This window comes from Sphaerodactylus townsendi, linkage group LG04, assembly GCF_021028975.2.
Source record: "Sphaerodactylus townsendi isolate TG3544 linkage group LG04, MPM_Stown_v2.3, whole genome shotgun sequence".
In the NCBI taxonomy this organism is placed as follows: Eukaryota; Metazoa; Chordata; class Lepidosauria; order Squamata; family Sphaerodactylidae; genus Sphaerodactylus; species Sphaerodactylus townsendi.
The window spans coordinates 31,995,953-32,021,298 of NC_059428.1; the positions used below are offsets into that span (position 1 = coordinate 31,995,953).

The 25,346-nt window shown below is 43.9% G+C and overlaps 1 protein-coding gene and 2 long non-coding RNA genes across 4 annotated transcripts in view; 2 read left to right on the plus strand and 1 right to left on the minus strand.

Annotated features, from left to right (window-relative positions):
* MTUS2 (microtubule associated scaffold protein 2) overlaps positions 1–10,063 on the plus strand; it is a 347,703-nt gene extending 337,640 nt beyond the window's left edge. For both annotated transcript variants that reach the window (XM_048495114.1, XM_048495115.1), the window contains 4 exons: positions 607–705; positions 2,149–2,268; positions 2,756–2,853; positions 8,094–10,063. In XM_048495114.1, the coding sequence (XP_048351071.1) occupies positions 607–705; positions 2,149–2,268; positions 2,756–2,853; positions 8,094–8,310 (534 nt within the window). In that variant the 3' untranslated portion in view covers positions 8,311–10,063. The remainder of the gene's footprint in view (positions 1–606; positions 706–2,148; positions 2,269–2,755; positions 2,854–8,093) is intronic.
* A 2,216-nt stretch (positions 10,064–12,279) lies between these two features.
* Positions 12,280–14,509, plus strand: LOC125432070. Its single transcript, XR_007244391.1, has 2 exons — positions 12,280–13,616; positions 13,739–14,509. It is a non-coding gene; the product is annotated as an uncharacterized LOC125432070 (long non-coding RNA).
* Positions 14,510–15,672: 1,163 nt separating this feature from the next.
* LOC125431089 lies at positions 15,673–25,346 on the minus strand. The gene is made up of 2 exons (XR_007244277.1): positions 24,252–25,346; positions 15,673–24,116 (listed from the first exon to the last, which is right to left on the minus strand). It is a non-coding gene; the product is annotated as an uncharacterized LOC125431089 (long non-coding RNA).

Consider the following 25,346-nt stretch of genomic DNA (forward strand, 5'->3'; position numbering starts at 1 on the left):
TTGATTCAACAAGGTTTAAAATAACTTTCTACAGCTGCACTGGTAATAAATCTTGACTTTTAGTTGCAACAAGAAGCCTCTGATGTTCTTGGGCTCATGCATGACTTGGATATTTCTGGATTCCTGAGAAATTACTGCTTCATACTTATTTGATATCACAGCAAACTGTGGATGGTTTTCTTACCTACAAACTCAAATTATGGTTTGGAATCTTAATTCATATGAAAGATCACAGATTGCAGCTTGTTCTGTTGTTCAGCCCTTTCCACACATGCTGAATAATGCACTTTTGATCCACTTTGAATGCACTTTAGTTATCATTTGCAAGTAGATCTTGCTGTTTTATATAGTAAAATCTAATTGCAAAGTGTATTGAAAGTGGACTGGAACTGTATTATTCAGCGCGTGTGAAAGTGTGAAGCAAACCCAGAAAAGTTCAGTACCTGAGTTATGTGTCAGGGAGGGAGCACCCAAACATGAAGATTTCAGAGCCATATTCTTGTAACATACAAGGTATGGCTGATTCGTTATCTTTGAAGGCTCTCTGTCTCTCTCTCTCAGATGCTGCCTAAAATTATTTATCTTAGGCCTGCTTTATAATTATAGGACCAAGTAGATACCCTCACCTTTCAGAGCCAATCGTTGAAGGACAAAGCAAAACGATTTGAAGAGGCATTAAAGAAAAACACTGAAGAACAACTAGAGGTAATTGTCATGTTATGGAAGTAATTTCTAAATACATGGGGATATCTGTCACTTTAACATAGTCGTAATGAACATCATTAGCTTCTGTGATTGAGGTAATACGATTGTAATCATTTGAATTATCCAGAATAAGTTGGGCGAAGCTTCAACTGTTGGCAAAGGGTGAATCCAGCTCAGGTAGTACCAAAAATGGGGCTGACTTGCAGGTAGTGCTGTAAATTGTTTACTGTTTAACTCTTGTTACCTTTCTATAATTTTTGTATCGCTGTTATCCAAGCATCCAACTATTAAAACTTGGGCTCAGTTCAAATGGTCAATACAGTTATTCCACCCACATTGCAACTTTCCCCATTGCGTTTTTGGCTACCATTTGTGCCAGTTCTGGGTTCTACTAGCTACAAAGCAGCCGTGTACCTGAACGGTACTGAAGGTAGCTGGCGCCATGCCTCTTCTGCTGTCTTGTGTTAACTTCCAGTAAGGATGTCAGATTCACCTTCCTTTTCTATTGGTGCTTTACAGCAGAGGCCTGTTATCTGTACTGTTGGGATAAGTGCTCCTGGTAGTTGGAGATTACCCCTTATCGTAGTTAGCAGAGCGGCACGGATGGCTAGAACACAGCAGAAGCCCTTACCTCGTGTGCGTGCGTGTGCCTGATGGATCCCAACGTGCGGCAAGCTTACACAAAAGAAAGTCGGAGTCAGTTGTAGTTTCTAATCTAATAAAAAGAGTATTTATTAGTGAACTCCATTCTGGATAGAAAGGTAGGTAGATAGAGTCACTATGCTATCCTAATCTAACTGGATGGAGATGGATGCGAGGAGCATCCATCCTCTCTAGGCATGGTAGGAATAGAAGAGAGAAGGGGTCGAGGAAGAAGCCGGAAGGAAGGAAGTCCCTGAGAGTATCAGTCTAACATCAAAGGGATAGAACCAGCATGATAGAGTAAAGGTGTCAAATCCCTAGGTCCCTATCTAGCCACTAGCTCTCTAGTAAAACCCCCTCTGTAGGTTGAGGCAGGAAACAGCGTAAAGTCCTTCACTTCCAACATGTACTATACTGTCTCACAAGCTGGCACTAATCCTGGTTTGGGCCTACTTTCAGCCACATTGGAATTTCCATCTAGTTGAAATAATTAGAAGCCAGCAATGGCTTTCTTACTTATTTATTTATCAAAACATTTCTATCTCGTCTTTCCGCTTGGTTCAAGGCAGCTTACAATAATTCTCACTTCATTAAATGCTTGTTATTTTTAAATAGTTAGGCTTGTTCTTCAGCTGTGGAGGCCTCCAGACTGGGATGGTTCCTTCTTCTAGTGGAGATTCCAGAAGCTTCTGGAAGTTTTGCCTCCTAGACTGAATCGAAGGAATCGCCCATCCCAGCAGAAAGATTTCTCAGAGACAATCCTAAGGGTCCCTGTTTCTCACTGGCATTCTTCATCTTCAGGTTGCCCTTGCTCCCTACCAGCACTTAGAGGAAGATATGAACAGTCTCAGGCAGGTTCTGGAGATGAAGAATCAACTCATCCATCAACAGGAAAAGAGGATCTTAGATCTAGAGAAGCTGGTGAGTTCTGTGGAAGTTTGCTTGTTGAGAAAACAACAGGAAAGGTAGGCAAGAAAGTGACTCAAGAGCTTGTATAACCATCAGTGGCACCAAGCTGTGATGGTTCCCGTCTCCCTCCCCCACCCCTGCCCGGCGATTGAAGTTTTGGGGCTGTTTACTGTGTGATATAAGAGGGAAAATTAAATGTATTTATACAGCTTTAAATTGTGCAAACCCAAGCAAGAGAAGCTGCATCTGCAGAGTGTCTCTACATTTTGCTATTCTTCATGAAGCAAGACTGATCTTTAAGTTAAGCCTAGCAATTGTTCAGCTGTTAAGACTGCTGGACACACAGTGAAGCCTTAATATTTACACTGTTGGGCCCAAGCGAACACTTCTGTTGAGGTGATCCGGAAAGACCTTTGTTATGGAAGATCCCCTCCTTTCCTGAATGTTGTCTGCTGCTGCTGTTGCTGCTCTTAGTGCAACCAGATCTTTCTTCCCGCAGGCTGAAAAGAATTTAATACTGGAAGAGAAAATCCAGGTGCTTCAACAGCAAAATGAAGACCTGCGAGTCAGGATTGATCAGAACACTGTGGTCACAAGGTCTGCTTGAGTCTTTTCTCCTGAGCTTTTGCATTGTACACATAAAAGGCTAATTTTAATTCAGATTTTTTTTTAATGGTAGTATGAGCAATGTAGGTGCATGGAATTATACGATGGTAATTTAACACTGTGCTAGATTGGTATCTCAGCCTTCCTCCAAGTAGTCAAGGGTGAAGTACATGGTAATTCCCCTCCCCCACCCAGGGCCAGAGTGAGGGGGAACTGTGCCCGGGGCTCACATGTGCCCTTTGTCCGTGCCACACCCCCACCCACCCCTGAACGCCTGTGCCACACCCTGGAACATCCCCACCATGCCCCCACACTGGCGCATGCCCTGTACATAGCGCACCCACCATCCCCTTGGCACTATACCACTGCCCCCGCCATTTGATCCTCACAAGCATTCTGTGAGGTAAGTTAGGCTTTGGGACTATTGCTCTAGGTCACCTAGTATGCTTCATGGCCGAGCAACTGAGAGATTGACCTCTGAACTGAGATGTGGGTATCTTTGACATCTGCAATAAATGTATGAGATGGCCAAACTTAGCCACTCTTTATCAAACTCAGCCCCTATTGTGATAAGAGGAGCCACAATATTTCCCTCCTGGATGTAATTGTATGTGGGTGACTGAGATACTGAGCACTTTATGTGCAAGTGTGAATACATTTACTCACAAGGAAATTGCGCTGAGTTCACTGCGTCCTAGTCCCAGGCCCATGTGCTTATGATAGCAACCACCCAGTCTCTGTGGTGATCCTGTGCTCCATTCCCAGAGTCCCTCATGAACATTGTTCTTTGCTTCCTTGCTTGGAGCAGGCGGTACTTGTCCAGTGGTCAAAAATCTGTGTTGACTTTATTTCATGGGCAAGGGGAAGACTCTGACTTGGATGATTTGTGCTAACCTGGTCTTGTCAGCTGAGCAGGATTGGCCCTGGTTAGTACTTGGATGAAAGACTACCATCAGGGTCACTAATCAGAGCCAGGCAGTGGCAAACCACTCTCTTACCTTGAAAACCCTAGAAGATTGCCGTGAGTCAGCTATGACTTGACCGTACTTTTCACCTTTGTGGGAAGCACTACTAAAAACTCCAGATTCGTATTTCAAATTATACCACTTAGAGTTGGGTGAATTTACATACTAACTATTATCCAGTGGTGGGATCCAAAAATTTTAGTAACAGGTTCCCTCGCCAGCCCCCTCCCCTCAGCAAAGGGGGCAGAGGCGTACTTAGGCAAACCTGAGCCCTGGGCAAAACCTGGGCCACCCCACCATGACCCCCCCCAAAATTTTTTTGCACCAGGTCATTTCTAAATCATCATCACATTATAGAAAATGCCTCAACTCACAAATCTGAACACAGCAATGGTGAAACACACAGGTTCTTTGATAGAGACTGATGAGATAAAAGGTACGAAAGGCTGAGAATCAATGAATTGCAGTACCTGAAAGGGATCAACCCAGTTCAGGGAGTTACATTATTAGTCGCAATTGCTATATGGAACCTTCACGTTCAAAGGCAGTATGCCTTTCGGGGAGGCGAGGGCGTGGAGATGGAAAAGCAGACCCAATTCGTAACCCCCTCTCGGCACACACAAATATTTAGTAACCCCCTCTCGGGAAATGGTGAGAACCTGCTGGATCCCACCTCTGCTATTATCCCAGTATATGAATGCTACATAAAAGTTTTTAAGACCTCTCACCAATTCCACACTGGCTGAGCTTGGCTTACTGTCCCATTGCACCATCACTTTTTCCCTCCTTTTCCTTGACTTAAAAGCATATGGATTCTGGCTTCTTTCCAAGATGCTGGCAATTCTCACCGTCTCATATTTTACCTTGCTTGAAAGCTGTCACTGCTGTAACCTGGACTTTTCCTCTTCTGGCATCAGCATCAGATGACATAGCAGAAAAGTCCCACAAAACTGGCTCCCTATTTTGGAGTGTGGCAAAGTAACCATTGGAAGACAACTGTGTTGTTTCTGTTTGCCATAGTAAAAGACTATTTGAGAAGGTGGTAGCATTACTAAGGAGGAGGAGGAGGAGGAGGAGGAGGAGGAGGAGTTTGGATTTATATCCCCCCTTTCTCTCCTATAGGAGACTCAAAGGGGCTTACAATCTCCTTGCCCTTCCCCCCTCACAACAAACACCCTGTGAGGTAGATGGGGCTGAGAGAGCTCCGAGAAGCTGTGACTAGCCCAAGGTCACCCAGCTGGCGTGTGTGGGAATGCACAGGCTAATCTGAATTCCCCAGATAAGCCTCCACAATTCAAGCGGCAGGGGTGGGAATCAAACCTGGTTCCTCCAGATAAGAGTGCACCTGCTCTTAGTCACTATGCCACTGCTGCTCTTAAGATGTGTGGGTCAGCAATGACACAGTCCCAATTAAAAGTCTTCTTGAAATTGTCAGTGAATTGGCCATCTTGTTCCCAGTTCTCAGCCTCTAGGAAACTAACGTCTGCTTCTTGTTTCCGCAGAGAAGGTGCTATATGTCGGACTTCTGAAACATTCAGTGTCATCTTTGTAGTGTGCACATTCTGTGGTAAAAAACTGAGTCTGAGTTCATAGAATAAGCTACTCACAGAATGAATGACACTGACCTTTTTGGCCTAATAAGGTTTCTGCTTATATTAGCTCACACGTGTATTCACAGCCTTCTCTAAACATGGCTTACAGTCGATCCCTGGCAGTTGAATGTGCGAATGCTGTGTTTGAAGTGGAAAGGAGCAATTTATTTAGCTTCATTTATGCCCCACCATGAAAAAGATTTTTGATTTATACCCCTCTTTTCTCAACCATAAAAGTCTCAAAGTGGCTTACAAACTCCTTCCCTTCACCTCCCCACAACAGACACCCTGAGAGGTAGGTGGAGCTGAGAGAGTTCTGAGAGAACTGCAACTGGCCCAAATATCACCCAGCAGGCTTCATGTGGAGGAGTGGGGAAACAAACCTGGTTCACCAAATTAGAATTCGCTGCTAATGTGGAGGAGGAGTGAATCCAGTTTTCCAGTTTAGAGTCCACCGCTCTTAACCACCACACCATGCTTACAGCGACAAAGTGCAGAACATCTCCCTATGGTTCATAGCATAAGACTAGGAAAAGCTTTCCAGACTGCATTACCTGTCTAACATCATGTTTCCATTGCAATAAAATAATATGAACAACATGAACTTTGACAGTGATGGAGGGCATGAGGTGGACAGCATGGTCTTAACGACCTTTGGGACAAAGCCAGCAAGTGGTAGGCGGATACAGGTACCTAGAAGTGTAGCTGGGCCAGAGTGCGCCCAGTGCGCACTCTGTGTTTTCCGCCCCTGCCCTCCATGGCACCCAATACCTTAGTGCAGGCTGGGAAAGTGGCCTGTTCCCTTCAGGCTAAAAACGGCCTTATGGGAACTACACTTCCCATGAGACCCTGGGGCTCACAAGGTCTCCTGGGAAGAGTAGTTCCCACCAGGCTGTTTTCAGCCTGAAGGGAACAAGCCGCTTCTCCAGACTGCACTGTTTGACAAAGGTAAGTGGGGGGGCACCACAGGGGGGCTGGGGGTGGTACCACAGGGAGGCGATTTTCCACCATCCCCCCAGGCACACACCCGGTGTAACGCACACACCCCGGCCCCCTGGTAGCTCCGCCTCTGCAGGTACCCTGACTTCAGAATGATCAGTTGGATCCAACCAACGTTTTCTTTTGGTGGAAAAGAAGGATGAGGCAACGCAAAAAAAGGCAAAGCTGGGGATCTTTGCATGGAAGAACTGCCTGGCCTTATAGCATGGGGGCTGCAATAAGGAGAAGATCTGGCCAAAACTTGAGTAAAAAGTTAGTTGGATCCAGAGGCGTTCCTCCCATTGGGCAAAGTGGGCAGTTGCCCTGGGCGCAGCCCTGTGGGGGGCGCAGGTTTGTTTGTGGGATTTTTTGTATTTTCAGTGTTTTTCCATTTTTGGCCTGCAGAGGGCGCAGTTTTTAGGCTAGCAGCACCAAAATTTCAGGGATGTTTTGGGAGACTTTCCTGATGCTATCACCCAGGTTTGGTGAGGTTTGGTTCAGGGAGTCCAAAGGTATGGACTCCCAAAGGGGGTGCTCCATCCCCCATTCTTTCCAATGGGAGCTAATAGGAGATGAGGCTACACCTTTGAGGGTCGATAACTTTGGACTCCCTGAACCAAACTTCACCAAACCTGGGAGGTATCATCAGGAGAATCTTTTACTGATACCACCCAGGTTTTGTAAAGTTTGGTCCAGGGGTCCAAAGCTATGGACTCCCAAAGGGGGTGCCCTATCATCCATTGTTTCCAATGGGAGCTAACAGAAGATGGGGGCTACACCTTTGAGGGTCCATAACTTTGGACCCCCTGAACCAAACTTCACCAAACCTGGGTGGTATCATTAGGGGAGTCTCCTAAAGATACCCTGAAAGTTTGGTGCTGCTAGCTTAACAATTGAACCCCTGCCAGCAGGCACGTCTCAAATTTCCCCAGATTTTCCTTTTAAATCCCCACGCCTTTGACATGGATTTAAAGGGAGAATCTGAGGTCCCCAGTTTAAACATTGCAAGTGATGCTGTTTCAGGGTGGGGGAGAATCAACCCCAAAATAGCATCACTTCCAACGTTGTTTAAACTGGGAACCCCAGATTCTCCCTTTAAGGTAGATTTAAAAGGAGAATCTGGGCTCCCTAATTTAAACACCATTGAAAATGATGCTGTTTGGGGGTGGATTCCAGCATCACTTGTTTAAACTAGGGAGCCCAGATTCTCCTTTGAAACATTGAAAGTGATGCTGTTTCCCCCAATTGGGGGTACTGGATACAACACCATAAATGTTTTCATAGCGGTAATAAAACATTTTGAAAACATTTTAAAAATGTTTTCAAAAAATTATTTCTGCTGTGTGGCATGGCTTATTGCTGTGCTCAGATTTGTGAGTTGGGGCATGTTCTATAATGTGATGGTGACTTTAAAACAACCTGGTGTAAAAAATCATTGCTTGGTCACAGTGGGGGAGGGTGGCTGCCCATGGGGGACACCAAACTCCAGTTTGCCTGGATACACCACTGGGTGTAGCTACAGGGGGGGGGGTGCGCGTTGCATTGGGCACGTGCCTAGGGGGGGCATCAGGGCTCCAGTTTGCCTAGTTACACCACTGGTTGGATCCAACTCAATGTGTTTGCAACAATGATATGATGCAAACTGCAAAAAGCCAAATGGAGCTCAGGCTTGACAATACCTCGTCTCCTTTTGCAGACAGTTATCGGAAGAAAACGCGAATCTCCAAGAACATGTTGAGAAAGAATCAGAGGAGAAAAAGAGGCTCAGCCGGACAAATGAAGAGCTGCTGTGGAAGCTGCAGACCGCAGAACCTCAGAGCCCGGTGAAAGTGTCTCCTACATCTCCGACCCGGATTTACCGCTCTTCATCCGGACCACCCACACCTGCAAAAGTCAGCACAGTGCTCAGATGACAGGCTTACGCAGCTGTTCTGGCTGACTTGTCCCTGACAAATCCAATCTACTGAATGTTATCATCCAAGGACGTATTACTTGTAGTTAAAAGTAGATCTCCTGGGTCTGTTGTTATACCAGCATGCTCTTTAGCTGTGCAGCTGTATAGTTCTAGGCAGTGTAGCCTTGTGGTTCTGGCGTCAGAAGCCTCTAGAATCAGCCTGAGGATTGCACAGAATAGTATATCCGGTATAGTCTATGAATGCCTCTGCCAGGGTTTGGGCCGAACGCAATGGAAAAGCTCTTATTACTTATTGTTCAGAAGGAACGAACGTTTTGCTGCAGTATTTCAGGTAAATTGCAAGTTCAAGTTTTGAATAGCTGTGTTTGTGTGGACCCTGGACAGCACTCGCCTCCATGTGTGGAATATGAGACACGTGGAACTAACGCCTACACACTTCTGTACATGTAACTGAAGCAACTCTGGATTGCATTTTTTATATGAATGGATTCTACAAAAGTGCTGATCTATTTTCATTACCATCAGCAATTTTTTCTAACTTGTGCCTAAGACTTATACTGCAATGATAATGCATTTTTGGTTTTTGGTCAAAGCTTCCCAGGAATATTTCTATCCAAACGAAAAGTTATACAGAAGTAGAAGCACCTTCCAAATGGCCACCAAGTGGTTCATTTTCTAGAGCAAAACACCAGCGACTTTGAAATCCTGAAATCATTACTGCCTTCAGAAACAACCACTTTTCTAAACAATGCCATGATTACTCTTCATCCAGTTCTGAACATACAGACTAGGCTAGGAATCTTGAGATTTTACATAGGCCTGTGTTTATTTATCAAGATTACTTATTAGCCTTATTGTGGCTATTTTTAAACTTTCTGAATGGATAGCAAGGCAATATATGTATAAAATCACTGTAAAAATTTATAAAATCAGTCTGCCCACTGAAACCTTTTTTTTTTTGCTGTGACCATGGAGCATAGGCTGAAAGGGTTAACTTATAGTTTTGTGAGCATGCTCAGTTTACTTCACTTCAAAATGGAAGTACTGGATGTTCTACACCAGGGGTGTTGAGCTCATTTGTTACAAGGGCCGGATATGACATAAATGTGACTTGGCGAGGCCCGAGGGTTGCCTCTGTTGGCTCATGGGCCTGATAAGCCCCTTCAAGAGTCCAGATCCAGTCCCTGGGCTGCAAGTTCGACACCCCTATTCTCTCTCATTTTGTTGTCCTTCAATAGAACAAAGCATGATCTTTTTGACAATGAAATTGGTCCATCCTTACCTGCAGCATCAACATCACTGTCCCAGCAACCCAAGAGATCACTTGGGAAGCAACAGTGTTATTGCCACCAGTAAGGCTCTGTGCAATCCAAGTATCCCAGATCCCTTGCAGTGTTGCTGGGGACAGTGGGAGTGCGACATCCTAAATAGGATGGCATCCTATTTAACCTTTGCAAAGGATGATGAAGATACAGATCACAGATTATTATTTTTTTGGCCACTCTATTATGTATTCAGTCTCTGCCTTGGAAACCAAAAAAAGCAACTCACTATAACCTATACAGCTGCCACAGCACTTACATCTAGTGCAAAAGGTTTTGTAGCAGCAGGTACCACATAGAACACGGGGCTGATAGACAGTACACTGATTCCCCCGGAGAGTAGCATAGAGGTTAATATAGTGTTAGACCTTGAGAAGGTTCTTATATATAAGCTAGACAATGAGACCACAGCTAACGGATATTTCTTATTGTCTGTGATGTGATAGATTCAGTGGTGGCGAACCTTTGGCACTCCAGATGTCATGGACTACAATTCCCATCAGCCCCTGTCAACATAGCCAATTGGCCATGCTGGCAGGGGCTGATGGGAATTGTAGTCCATAATATCTGGAGTGCCAAAGGTTTGCCACCACGATGATAGAAAGTGGGTGCCAGCATTTGTGTCAAGATTTATTAGACTTAGACTGTGAAAGAATTGATCATAGTGTTGGATGCTTGTAGAGCATGAATCCTCTGAGCCAAAATGTTTTCATAGATATCTATGTGATACTCTGAGTTGCAGCTGATCACCAGGGTTCAACCCTTTGCATAGGACCCACCCAGTCCTTAAACACCCACGTTTGAGATCCAGGGCAGTCTTGAAGTGCCAAAAACACACACTGTGAGGAACAGCCCCGGCAGATCCTTACCAAAATTCCACCTGTGTAGCCCAGCATAGCAAGCCTGACTGGGGTTTCTTTCTCTGAGACTCGTGTGTGATATCTGCCCCGATGGCCAAGCTGCAGTTTTAAAGACGGCATCGTTCACTTGTCGTAGCTCCATGGCCCAATTCCATGAAGTAAGAAAAAAAATAATAAGGTTCAATTTTTTTAGAGAAATTTATTTTTGTAGTGCCTTGCATGAAACTGTGATACCAAGTACATCGATTTTTTTTTAGATTAGCTTATGCCATGTGGATAGGTAACACAAACCACAGGACTAGATTTTTGCATATTGAGCAAGTATAAATGAAAAGTAGGATAGTCGTGTGCCCATTTTAGCCACATTTTCATGCTGCACGTTTTGTAGAAACAGCCCACAAAACCTGTTTCTTTGTTGCATTACAGTCTTATTATATTCTGTCTGTTCACAGGAGAGATATTACCAAGTGTATTTTGTTTACACAGAGAGCTATGGATCCAGTCTTCTTTGTGGGCGGGCGGACATCCTGTTGCCCACCATGCCCCCCGTTTACGCTGCTTTCCTCTTACATTCACCTCTCCATCTCCATATTCAGTGAATACTTTCAGGCACAAATAGGAGCGTTGGGTTCTGGTGGCAGGGAACCACTCACTGGCTCTCTAGGGCAGCGGTTCTCAACCTGGGTGTCAGGACCCCTTTGAGGGTCGAACGACCCTTTCACAGGGGTCGCCTGAGACTCTCTGCATCAGTGTTCTCCATCTGTAAAATGGATAAATGTTAGGGTTGGGGGTCACCACAACATGAGGAACTGTATTAAAGGGTCAGGGCATTAGGAAGGTTGAGAACCACTGCTCTAGGGCCTCTTGCATAACATAACAGCACCCCATCCTCCACTGACATACTACTATTTTTACATCTTTGCTTCCACATGAGTTGGGAGTGGGCTTTTAGCTTCCTGAGGGTCCTTCCAATCAAATATGATATTTCAGGTGGCTTGTAAATGCAAAGCACCTATGGCCTGCATCCAGTGATGGGATTCAAATAATTTAACAACGGGTTGTTTACAAGCACTATTTTAACAACCAGTTCTGCCAAAGTGGTGCGAACCTGCTGAATCCCACCACTGCCTGCATCCGTTCAAGGTGTAACACCAAGGGGGAAGCCATGTTGTGCCCACGTTCTTGGGCCTTATTCAGCATATTTTAGAGCCTGGCTTGGATTCTTTCTTTTCCCCCCTAAATTTTGCAATATAAATAATGGCTCTTAAAAGGAATCTGTCACTTGGCAAAAATTTTACAACTTCTCTTTTTTTCACAGAGGGACTACAGGGCTACTTTCCCTCACCCTGTTATTGTTTGGTACAGAGTTCTGTGGAAATTGGCCACTCTGAAACCACATCAGTGGGGGAAAGAGCTATTGAACCTGTGCAATCATACCAATTTAAAGCTAAGTCTAACTCTGTTTAGCAAAGAATAGCACAAGTAGGTCTGCATGCCCAAGGGTAGGCCCAAAACAAACCCACTAAAAGGGGTTTTTGAAAAGCCACTGTTGTTGTGGCAGTGGGCAGGTTTGATGTTTAGTTGAGGGGGTCAACTCCCATGGGATGTGCTTAAAGTAGCACTCTGGCTCCCAACTGATGTGACTAACTAGTACCGTGGTGGCGAACCTTTGGCACTCCCAATGTTATGGACTACAATTCCCATCAGCCCCTGCCAGCATGGCCAGGGGTTGATGGGAATTGTAGTCCATAACATCTGGAGTGCCAAAGGTTCGCCACCACTGAACTAGTATATAACCACAATGGAAAACAATGAAGCATCTTCCAAGGTAGGGAGACAGCACAGCCAGCCAAGAGTTGTACAGCAAGAAGGAGGGAAGTAGGTAGGGCAAGGTAAGAAGGTTAAGTCTTATACTTATACCCTTGAGTTGTTTCCTGCTCACAAAAGCTCTAACGTATGTTGCCCAAATAACTATGCCACAAGCCTGTAGCGAGCCAGCTGCCAACTTTTTGTTGGACTGTCATAAGGAAATTGTCAAGGCCTGAAGTTTGGTGATTCCTACAGAAAACCTCCTTCAGAAAAAAGTAGTATACATTATACAAGCATGCAACCAATAGGAAAAGCAGGATTAAGCATGTATGGAACTTCCAAAAAATTTCTTTGATGTAACAGCCAGGAACACTTGGGTTTAACATTGATTTTAAAAACTAAAAGATCAAATTCCTCCTCGCGTCAGGCAGAATCCCTGATCTAGGAAAACATGCTCTCATTTCCTGTAAGTGGCTCTCTAAGATTTCCAGCTCGAAGGGCAAAAGGCCAGCTGGAGGAAATGACATCACTCTTATGGTGCCTGCCTGAGGCCTTGATAATGCAGTCTTCTCCATGAGATTCCTCAGACCTTTCTCTCTTTTATAGTAGTGCCCTTCTCACTGAGTATAAGGCCTCATGCAGGCACCATAAGAGTGATGTTCTGCGTGATACTAGTTCTGCAAAATCGATGGTTGTGCCCTCTTCTGCCCAGAATCAGGAAGAATTCATTTAGTTCTAGGAGACTAGGAAGATCACATAACAATTACTACCCTCCCAAGAACTGTGGTTTCTTTATACTTTCAAACCCTGGCTTATCCACTCTGGCATCTAGGTATGTCAGCTATAGCACACAACTACATAGATCCACAGCTTTCTTTCAAGACCCCTTTTTTTCGTGATACGGCATAAGTGCATGCAACAGAGCAGCTTTAGATGGCTCACGTAAGCAGGAGGAGCAAAAGCCAGAGTGACTGGTGTTTCCTCTGCTTCTGTTTCCACACAACCTCGCATAGCAGGAATTAGCACACCTTACCCACAGTGAACAAAGTGAGGCTCCAGCTGCATAAACAGCACATGTCTCTCAGCTATAGTGGCACAGGGATGTACGGATTCCTATTTCAGAGTCATCCCCTCACCCCACAAGTGTGTTCAAAGCTATCCTCATTCAATCACCTGTTCAAAGCTATCCTCATTCAATCACCAAGCACTTTGCATCATTGTATTGACTAATGTCCCAAATGAGTCAGGTATAAGATGTATACTGCCAGGCAGCCCTGGAACATTATAGAGAAGTACGATGCTCTAAATCAGAGGTGTTCAACTCTGGTGCTTCAGACGTTCGTGGACTACAGTTCCCATCAGCCCCTGCTGGCATGGCCAATTTAGAGCAGGGGCTGATGGGAATGGTAGTCCATGAACATCTGCAGCGCCAGAGTTGGACATCCCTGCTCTAAATAAAGGTTGCACAGTTTCACTCTATCTAAAAGTTCCTAATCTAAGGAAATCCTTGAACATGGGCAATCCAGAAATAACTTTAGGCATAATGCAGGCAGATGCACATAACACTTACTTGTCTCCCCATGATTTTATGAGTCACCCCAGGTCCTGCATCTTGTTTGGAGGATGTGGGCTAGTGGAGGCCATGCCACATGAGAGCACTGTGGCAGAAATCATTTGTGGACGGTGCTTCCGCTGTGCATCGCATCAAAGGCCACTCCTATGTTTTGACCTTCCCAATGCTCAAATGCCTCCTGCCCAGCAAGTGTCTTCCTGTGAAATCAATCAGCAGGGCAGGGCTACTTAGAAAACTCGAAAGGCCCAACAAAAGCACTCACAAAAATACAACAGAGTGCAAACAGAAGAAACCCTTCTGCTAGCTATTGTTAGATCTTCCTTTGAGGCCACTGTTGCATCAATCACAAATCTCATCAATAAATCAGCAGGTACTGAACGGAAAAGGCTACTTTTGGATAAAAAACAAGGAACCCAAATCAGGTATTTTAATGTCTCTGCACTGATTGCATTTGTGTCCCATGGACACATGGATGCTTATGTAAAGAATCCCCCCCCCCCCCCCCGTGCAGTAGGAGTTTGTGGCCTGACTTCTTAGTGGCTCTTTGGAATAAAGGAAAAAAGTTTGTAATAATTCCGTTACAGTGTACAGGTGTGTGTAATATATTCATGACAATAAACACTTGCTCCCATATTAGTCTTGTGGTGTTCACGTTTCTGCATGCGTTTGGATTTGGACAGGAGACTTTTATGAAAAGAAATAGACAATTTGATCAACGTGAAAGTGAAAGGCCACCTAGGATGTGCTCACATAAACAGGATGAACTCTGCTCACAATCTCTCTTGCAGCTGGAAGGTGACAATCCCAGTTGATTAGTGTGCACAATGTAACACCATGGCAATGACTACAATCACACCATCAAGCTAACCCTCATGGCACAACTACATTTAATTTGCTTTTCGGTTGAATTGAAGAATTGGTACTTAACGTTTGTATTCTCGATTCCTCCCATTAAAAAAAACTGCTTCTGTATAAGTTGGGGGGGAGGGCAAACAGATAAACATGGTGATGATCAGGGGTGTGGAGGCCAAGCCCGAAGGACCTGGGAACCTTTAGTCTGGGCAAGAGGAAGCCGAGGGGGGGACACAATTGCTCACTTTAAATATTTGAAGGGCTGTCACTTAGAGGTCAGGGAACTCTTCCTGTTGGCAGCAGAGGGCAGGACTCACAATAATGAGTTTAAATTACAGGCAGATATCAGGAAAAAAGATTTTACAGTAAGAGTTGTTCATCTAGAATCAGCTATCTAAGGAAGTGATGAGCCCCCCCCCCCCCCCCTCACTGGCAGACTTTAAGCAATGACTGGACAAACACTAGTCTATGATACTGTAGGCTGATCCTCCATAGAGCAGGGGATTGGACTAGAATGGCCTATATGGCCCCTTCCAACTCTACGATTCTACTTGCAATTTAACAATATCTCTGCAACCATTCTACCACTTTTCATTTCTATTTAAGCCCTTGTCCCTCACCAGGAAAAGCAATCCAATTTGAAAGCATGAATCAGCAGACCGCAAGCCATTTGAAACACTATTTCTAATTCCTACCACCAAGTTCTCCCCAAAACTCAGTTCTTACATTTAGGAAATTACCATTTTTTTTATTTTTTCCCTGATTTTCACATGATGAAACTTCCTTTCAAATGTAGCATGCAGTAAGCTCCATTATGTATCATGTCAGGAAGACCCTAGAAATTGCTATAAAGTATGGGTTACACTAAAAATTGTAGTTGTATGTTTAGGTATTTCTGCTTGTTGAAGAGCAGGGGCCAGAAAACATACAAACACACACCAGACTGAAAGTGACATCATTTATTTTAATTTCATGGACACATTTTTACAGATATATCACATATTAACAAGTTGTTTCTCAAAGTCGAAAACCACACTGTCCAAGATGGAGACATATTTACAGCATTGTTCCTAGGTATAGGTTTCATATTTTTAAAAAACAACATATAGAGAGTGAATAAGGGAAGGGGAGATCACAAGCTAACAAAACAACCCTCCACTGAAATCGGAGAGGGATAAAATAACAACAGGATTTGCAAAGTCATCACCAGGAGCTGAATAATTGTATCACAACAGTAAGAAACTCTTGAGGAAATCATTAGAAAAATAGAACGGCCAACAAAAAGATATATACATTTTACTCAATAAAAATATGCAGAGATTCTTTCATGGCTTCTTGTTTGGTAAGTGATGTGTTCCTGAAGAAAACCCACATGTTCCAATGAGCTCATAGTGTACAAAACAAAATGGTATCATTGTCCATTATTTGTGCTCCTGAGACAAGATGGACATCGAAAGGCACAACATGAAGACCCACAGTTCATCTTGCACCCACAGGCACACAAGTGTTACAACACTCCCCTCATTTACAAAACAGACATAACAGCCGGTACTATATGTTATCTCTGCAACCCAGGAGTATGTTTAATCATCTTGCCAAAGTCAAGACTCAGACCAACAGCCCAGAACCTGAGCAAAGACACATAGGGGTTTTTATGGGAGGGAATTATCCCGCGACGTTTGGACCGGCCCCTGCTTCTGAGCACACTGTTCTGCTAATGAGCACACAAGTGCCTATAACCGGGTGGATGTTGTTTCTGTCAATGCCTGCCTGCAAACTCCTAAAATGCATTTGTTAAACTGCCAAAATTACTGCCTAGATCCAGCACATTTCTCGAGCTAGAGCTCTTGCATAACATCTCATGCTAGAGCTCTTGCACATTCAGAAACACAGACGGAAGAAGCCTCTTGTGCTAAGTTACACTTATGGCATCCACACTTGTGTTTTCACAAAACACAGCTTCTTCATTCTAAGAATAGTTCCCCAAGATCATTGAGTATATGAGAAACCTAAGACTGGCGTGGAAGAAGATGTTGCACAAGAAGTTGTTCTACCACTGCCACAAATGCAACCAGGCTAAGTACATTTCTTTTTCCGTTTGGGCATAGTTGGAGCCAACCCAGTGTGTTTAGCGAAATAACTTAATTGATCAATCAACTATCCTATTGAAAGAAAAAGAGTACAATGGTTATGAGACTAAAGCAGACGTGGCACAATCCTCATACTTGGATGGACTCACAAATAAATACAAGAGGATTGCGGGGCTGCTAGAACAATGCATGGCACAGGTCACTGGTGTTCTACCAACACCGCAGGTATATAAAAGCTAGCACAGAACTTCATGATTTGGCTTCCGAACTGCAGTTCTCAATTATTCCCCATTTGTCCAATACATGTCAAGAAACTGTACAGCTTCTTCTTTATTTGTTCAGGTTTTAAGGCCGACATTCAGATAACAGAGTGGAATTTCACTTTGCTGTGTGCTTTTAAGGTAGCAGAGCTCTGACCTTTAGAAACTGATAAGGGAGTTGGGAGTAAAATATAGTCTCAAGCTGGACTCCCAAGGTTGACAAGGTCACATTCCAACTAATTCAGCCGAAGAAATTATTGCTGGGTCATCTTGCACAAGGGAGGGTTTATGGCTGCAAAATAAATCCTACCTTGTTATCTTATTCTGACTCTTAAGGTCGCCTGGCTGGCAGCAGAGTTGTGTGATTGTCTTAGATCACCAGGTACAAATTTGATTGGTCATTGAGCCCTAACCAATTCAAATATTCTGCCTATAAAGTTTGGCTATTCAGTCTAGCAAAGTGTGCTTCTTCGTACCATTCACTGTGGTTCCTTGATCCACCATTTTGGATCTTGACGTGTGTTCTTGGTGTCTATGGCTCTCTGATGCCTTTGTGAAGCTGAAGGACCACAGCTGGAAATGGTAACTTGCATTGCTTTGAATCTTGCCTTATGAACCAATGCTCTTTTAGCATAGTCTATTTTGATTTAGGTTTTCATTATTTTATTCCTCACTGATCATGGTTTTTTTTATCATGTTCTTGCACAGTTTTAAATCTTTTAATCATAGTTTGTGATGTTTTGTCTTTAGGTGGCTTCAATCTAAATCCAGTCCTAGACACCCAATCGCTACACGAAACAGATTAATTAATTTTGTCAAAGTCACTCTGCAGACAGTCTACCTTGCAGGGGTGACTTTCTTAACTGTAACCCCCAGAAGGTTGTAGGCTTTCCCCTGGGCTTCTGGCTGATTGGATAGACAAAAGGGCTGGTGGCAGCTACCAAAACTGGGGTTTCTGGATTCAGACCTCAAGGTTTTTAAGTGTTTGTTTTGATCTTCCCAAGAATAAAGGTGCTCTTGGATTAGAACATCTTTACAATTAAAACATCAAACACCCAATGACAGTAATAACTACTTTTTTGCCTGATACTTCCTAATAACATTTCATTATTATTAGGGCCACAAAAAAGTTCTGATTGATTAACCAGTTAGGAATCAATTTCAACTGATGAATTTGAGAGTTAAGAGCAATAAAGGATGAAAAAAATTAAAGGTTGTGTTTCCGTTTAACAATAAAAACCATTTACAATTATTCTTCAATTGTATACCCACTGACATCTCAAAAAGCACCAATATTGAGGATTTGGTAATGGGAAAATATATGTAACTGATCATCTGCTTTTTGAGCAACGAAGAATACAATCCTAAGTAAAGTTACACCCTTTCAAATCCATAGTCTTCAAGAAATTTACCAATCTGCTTAGTAATGCACTGTAAAACCCATTGTTTCACTGCTTTAATTAAAATTAGAAATAAATAGAAATGATAGAATAAATTCCCACCTCTCTCAGAGAAACGCCCCAGCCCAGCAAAGCATCCACATTCAAGTCTACAACAGTCAAATCCCATACAATTATTAATCTTCCCACTGTTTATACCAAATGGTAAACATCTTTACAACTGGTCTCTGGAATCTTGGGTAAGGCCCATAGCACTAATTCAGGAACTGTTTGCTCAGCCACAATGGGAAATATTTTATTCTGTCAGCCTTTCAACAATCCATAGAATAAAATCATAAAGTTGCATGGAAAAATGACTGATCGCAGTGAGCAGTTAATGATATTTGAGATGCATGCTTTACATTTGCAAACACCCAGTTGACCAGAAGGCATAGGAGGGTAGAATGAGGCTTCCTAAATTGCAAGAGGAACCCACAGCTTGCTAATGGTAGCTGTGCTAGTTGTCCCACCTGCCAGGGGGCCAGGATTGAGTGCCCTCAGCCTTGCTATGCAACTGGAAGTAGCACTAATCAACCACTTGCCAAAGAAAGGGGAAAAGGGGGGAAAATACAGTTCCTCTCCTCATGAATTCCTCTCTACAGATGTTGATAGAGATAACTTTGATAGTCACAATCACACTTACCCACCCATTTAGAGTGAGACTTACATGGTACAACCACTCTACTCAAGTGTCTAGTACAGTAACACAATCCATGAGCTACAAACAGGACAAAATGGAACTTAATCCTTAATAAAATTAGTATGAATCAATGCAATGGCTTTAACTTGCTTCTGGATTTGGCCTGTCTGCTCCTTGTAGTGTCAATAAAGAAACATCTTTTTGAAAACCTATTGCACATTTACAAACACCCTCTTGTAAGCTTTGGCTTCCAAACTCATCCTGGCCACAGTTAACAACCCTGGATTAAAGCAGCAAATGCCAATCCTTTAATGTGGACATGGCCAGTATACTGGATAAATTATAAGAGGCATTTTTTCTTTTGCCTCCTCTAGCACTCAGAAGGAATACCCATTTGGCTAAAAGGAGATGGATTTGAAATCGAAATGAAATTTCTCTGTAAATTCACATGCAGCAAACTAATGGTTCTAATAGGGCATCCACCTCTACGTGCAGAAAATAAAGCTACTCTTAATATAAGGCATTTGGTAACAAGGACATTCTGAAGCACAGGTCTTTTGGCTTAGATCCAAGGTGAGCGCATGTCTGTCTGCAACCGAGCTGTTGTGGTCTTCAGCAAAGCAAACTGGATGGTGATGTTCTTTCACATCTGTTTCTGGGCAACTAACAGTGCAGGAGTTAGGCAGAGTTATACCCTTCCAAGTCTTTTGACTTCAACGGGTCCCTATCCACAGCACAAGGTTATCACCGCAGGCATCACTTGCAGCACAAAACCCACTGCTGCACACAACAGTCTCTGAATTAAACATATATTGGAACTCAGTAAGATTTCCAAGTTTCCTCCTCTGTGTTCATGACATTTTAATTTAAGGGCCTTAAAATCTGACATTTTGAAAGCTGTAAACTTCAACCACTACCGTGCCATGACATGGTCTAATTCAGGGGTAGGGAACCTGCGGCTCTCCAGATGTTCAGGAACTACAGTTCCCATAAGCCTCTGTCAGCATGGCCAATTGGTTCCCTACCCCTGGTCTAATTCAATGCTAAAGTTCAGTCCAGCAATCTGGCCCAGTTCACCAAACTCTACTGCAGAACAGTATGGATCCATTTCAACACAGGCAAAATTCATTCAGAACAGAGGCTGTTGCACAGTCGATTGTCAGGAAGCATTCATACCCAAAAACATTAAGCAATGAGAGATGGGAGTGAAACAGCAGAGAGACTCTAGAAATGGAAAAATGAAACTTGTCTACCTGTTTACTTTCTGCCTACAGAAAGGGTTGTTAGCCACATATACCATAGATGCAGCATGCATTTGCACTGCACGTTTCATACAATCTTGTATTGTCCACTGACCCTGATCATCAGGTATGCCCATTAAACACAAGCTGGCTGTTTAAGGAAATCTGTCCTCGATGACAAGATATGAAAGGTCTATCTGGCCAATTACACACGAGGGTTCTGCTTCATGGCGGGAGTGAAATTTCATCACAGCAAAATTTCTTGTACAGACATTTTTCCTTCAGCCCCGCTTTCATTCTGCATTCTCCCCGTGGTAAACGGGACCACTTGTAGTGTGACTTTAATGTCCTTTGCAATCAGAGCAGGGCAGATTTGCCAGTGAGCACAGCTTTGTCCTGTGCATCTTTCCTCCACCCACGGCCAGTCTAGGTAGCTTCACCCTGCCCACTCCCTTGTGGTGTGAGATCACAACAAGCTTGTCATGCATAACGGGCCTCTATAATCTGAATGCAAATTCAATGCAAAAGCCAACAGGGCTCTTCAAATTCTCCACATGCTAGGTGTAAAGTTAGTCATGCATATATCCAAATTCTTGTTGTCAGGGCAAGGGGGAGTGCTGATTCCAAACCCTATGCAGATTCACTTGGGAATAAGCTGCATTGAGCTCAGATGAATGACTTCCAAGCTAATATGCATTGTATCAGACTAGACATTATGTACATACCTACTCTTGGTTCAATTGGGATTTGTGTGTATGCATACACAAAAATACACAATAACTTCCATACTTTGTTGGATACATCAACAAGTATTTGCTCAAGCAGAGAGAAAAAAATAAATGGAAAGGAGATGATTTCTGGAGGAAGAGGCGGTTTCTACAGATTCGACAGGCTACATCATAGGGCTCTCTTGGGGCTGAGCAGGGGAGGGGATCACAAGGAAGGCAATACTTTAGAATTTGGCTTTATATACAGTAAAATGCCCCAGCAGCTATACAAAAACATCCTCTCATTAAAACATAATAATAATAATAGTTAATAATAGTTATCCCCTATTTACAAAAACACACCGTAAATAAAGAATAGCAAACTTTACAGCAGCATCAGTCAGTTTTGCACCGATACACTCAAGCTTTAGGGTTTAGCGATAAAGGGAAGCAAATGCACGGTACGGCTGCCTGACCATTACTGCACAGTGGTGCAGGATTTCCCTGAAAACCAAGGGACACAGTTTGTACCCTACTTCTGGTATCCCACCCACACAAGGGATTGCTAAACGCAACTGTCTGTGTAACCACAGCACAGAGATGATGCCATCCCTGCGGAGATGAAGCAGCAGCTAGCTACCAGCATGTGGGAAGATCCATTAACAGGACTGAGTGAAGATGTTCCTCCTGGTGGCCATTTCCAGAAGGTATCACCTTTGTCCCGAGGGCCACCTGTGGAGGTGAGGGATTCTCCTTTCGCATTCATGCAATGCAGGCGGGTCTGAGGTTAACATTGTTTCCTCACAAGCCCTGCCCCTGCCCTAGAACAGAAGCAAATTGAAAGCAAGGCTGGAAATGCCACATCCCAAGAAAACCTGGGTTGGTCCTTCACACTATCTGCTGTGGAAAGACTCTGCTTCACATACGACAGAACACCCGACTGCAAATTCACTTCCATGAAAAAAATGTGCGTGTGGATCTTATTTTTCAACAGAAAGCCCAACTCACGGTGAATGTATATGCATCAATTTACAGCTGTATCAGACTACCCCACACCACTCTATTTATAACACATTCATTCTGCCCCTTCCCCACTTCCAAGCTGGAAAAATAAATATATAAACAGTTCCAATGCACTACATAATCATGCCACCATCTGCAGAATAACCGGGACCCTGGCAGCCCAGTCGGGCGGGGGGGATCAGCTGTTGGAGCTGGAGTTGGCGAAAGGCTCCCCCCACCCCCCGCCAGCATAAGTGGCACTCATACCAACAGGGAGGTGGGCTAGTGCCACAGAGCTCCACAGTGCCTGATCTGAAAGTGGCCTCCAGCCCCAGAGCTGAACCAGCTTAAACCTGGTGGCTGGCACAGCTGCGGGTGCGCTAGGGACATTCCCAGGGGTACAGCCAACCTCAGTCGGCTTCCACCAGGGTTTTGGCCCAGGAATGTCCCCAGTGCAGGAGTTGGACTTAAGCTACCCAAAAAGGTAGCGTAAGTCCATTTTGGCCTATGGAGGATCCTCCAGCAGAGGCTGGGGTTTCTTCTTTTCGCTGCCTCCCCGTGCCGTCTGGATCTTTCCTGGAGGCGGCTCAGCAGAGATGAGGGGTATCAGTGTCTGAAAGGAGGTGCCAGAACTTTTCCCCTCACCCAAAGGATCCTCTCAGTCTACTTTCAAACAGATCAGGAGAAGGTCCAGTTTTACAGGTAATACAAGGAGATGTTAGGCTACTAAATGTAACATCCTGGAAATGAACTAAATGAATGGCATTGTTCATCCTCATTTAATTTTGTTACCCTTAAGACATAAAACAAATGGTGTTTGTTTTGTTTTGATTCACTGGAAGCCCATTTCATCCTTAGAAGATTCTTTCTAACATAAGCTGAAATCTAGACTTGTTGGCCTTGGCAGGAGATAACTAGAACCTGCCCATGTGCTGAATAATGTACTCTCCGTCTATAATTGTTTGCAAGTGGATTTTGCCATTTCACACAGTAAAACCCAGTTGCAAAGTGCACTACCGTTTCACAAATGTGACTTGATTTGAACTGAAATTCAAACAGCAGCAACAAATCCGGGCCTGGCTTGATGGCCGGCCTCTCAAAACCTGATCCAACAAGGCAGCTTCCCAAGTGAGGAAGCATCGGGCATTTTAGTAATTAGGCTTGACTCCATGGGGGCAGTGAAATTCTAGAAACTTCGATGCAGAAGTAACCAGAGCTGGGATCCAGCCAGTTCTCACCACTTCTCTAGAAGTGGTTACTAATTTTTTCTGAGTGCCGAGAAGGGGTTACTAAAGCAACCTCCCTGCCGGATAGGGACTGGAGGTGCGTGTGTGCGGCGGCGCCACTGTTTGAATCCCACCACCATCGGAACCTGTTATTAAAATTTTTGGATCCCAGCACTGGAAGTAACTGTTGGGCAGGAACTTCGATATGCTTGAAAACAGCCCTCAGAGCAGGTACAGGTCCCAACTGACTGGGGAGGTTTGGGCTCAAACTCCACCTCAATTTGTAGCCTCAAGTGTGAGCTGGATACTCATGATTAAATCCTCTTGGGACATAATCACAAAGCAACTATGGGGTAGAAGATACAGGTCAGAGATACAGGCTGGGTAGAAGATACAGGTCAGAGCTGTGATGATGGGAAAGGGAGAAATCTAGCTTTCCCATTACCAAGCTGCTTCCTCAATCCAAACTGCCCCCCTCCACTCCAGGCTGCTGTCAGTGGAAGAAAAAAAAAACAGGCTCAATACTGGTACTTGATCCCCCCACCCCTTAAAAGCAGTCCAGGAAAGGGGCAGTTTTGATTGAGGAAACTGAGGGGGTGGCAGCTATTAAAATAACTTGCACGGTTTTGAAACTTTAATCTATCTCAGCGCCCTATCAATTGCTTTCTGAGGCTAAATTGCACATCTGGGGGTCTGGATCACTTACATCCCATGTTGTCTGGCTCGCAGTCAGCAAAATACATCTGCGTATGTCCTGATCAAACTAGACCCATGGTGGCGAACCTTTGGCACTCCAGATGTTATGGACTACAACTCCCATCAGCCCCTGCCAGCATGGTCAATTGGCCATGGTGGCAGGGGCTGATGGGAACTGTAGTCCGTAACATCTGGAGTGCCAAAGGTTCGCCACCACTGAACTAGACGAAAGCTCTGAAATGGGAGTGCAGTATAAAAACGTTCCATAAAACAATATAGAGAAGAATCAATTTACCTGTAAATAAAATCCAAAGTGCTTCAAGCCACAACCCGGCCCATCATCAGAGAAACCTTATCCATACTTGACCTCACATGGACCCTGATTTGTCCCGCGTTCCCCTAGTGAACAGCAAAATAGTTCAAACTTTTGCTTCACTGATCATTCAGTTATTCTCTGTGCTTTTGGACCGTTATCATACTGCACTATATATGAACTATAGCAACACGGTTGCCAGGAAGAGAGAGGTGTGTTAATTTAGCATTTAAAGTGCCAAATGAAACAATAACTGACTTTGGATGCTATAAGGAAAAATTTCCCTCTAAACTTCCTCAAACACAGGAAGAAATTATTCCCACTCTCCAAAACAAGATTTCCCTTTCTTCTAAGTGCCACTATTCTCCAAAAATATGCCTCTTACAATATATAAAGCAGCTAAACATAAATACAACACACACAAAAAAAATAAAATAAAAGTTTCAAGACCTCCAAGGAGACCAACACAAAAGAGAAACCATGCGCGCACGCACATATCATTTATCAGAAAAGTTTTACATAAAGAATCTATATGAAACTGAATTTCTTTTCCTTTGGAAATCCCCATTTTTACAAAGAGGCAACCCTCTCTCTGTGCATAGATACAATTGACAAACTGTTATGATTTTTGCCCCACGTCTTCCTGCTGAGTAACCCCTTGGGGAAGGGAGGGGACTAGCAATAATAATTCTACTTAAGAATCCGTGTGCTTGTATTGAATGTTCTAGATGGGTACGGTTCCTACTCCATGCCAAAGAAGCCAAGTTCAGCCCAACCTCCCTGCAACCCAGATAAACTTATAGGCATTACATTAATTATGCAAACATGTAACTCCATTTGACAGCATTGGGAGGTGGAGGTGGCAGAAATCAGGTTCATATCCTTCCTCAACCGTGGACTCACTGGATGACCAAATACAACCCCCTTTCCTCTCAGCCTCAACGGCCTACCTCACAGGGTTATGGGAAAGATTTGCTACGGACCAGTGTTTTACACAGGATGAG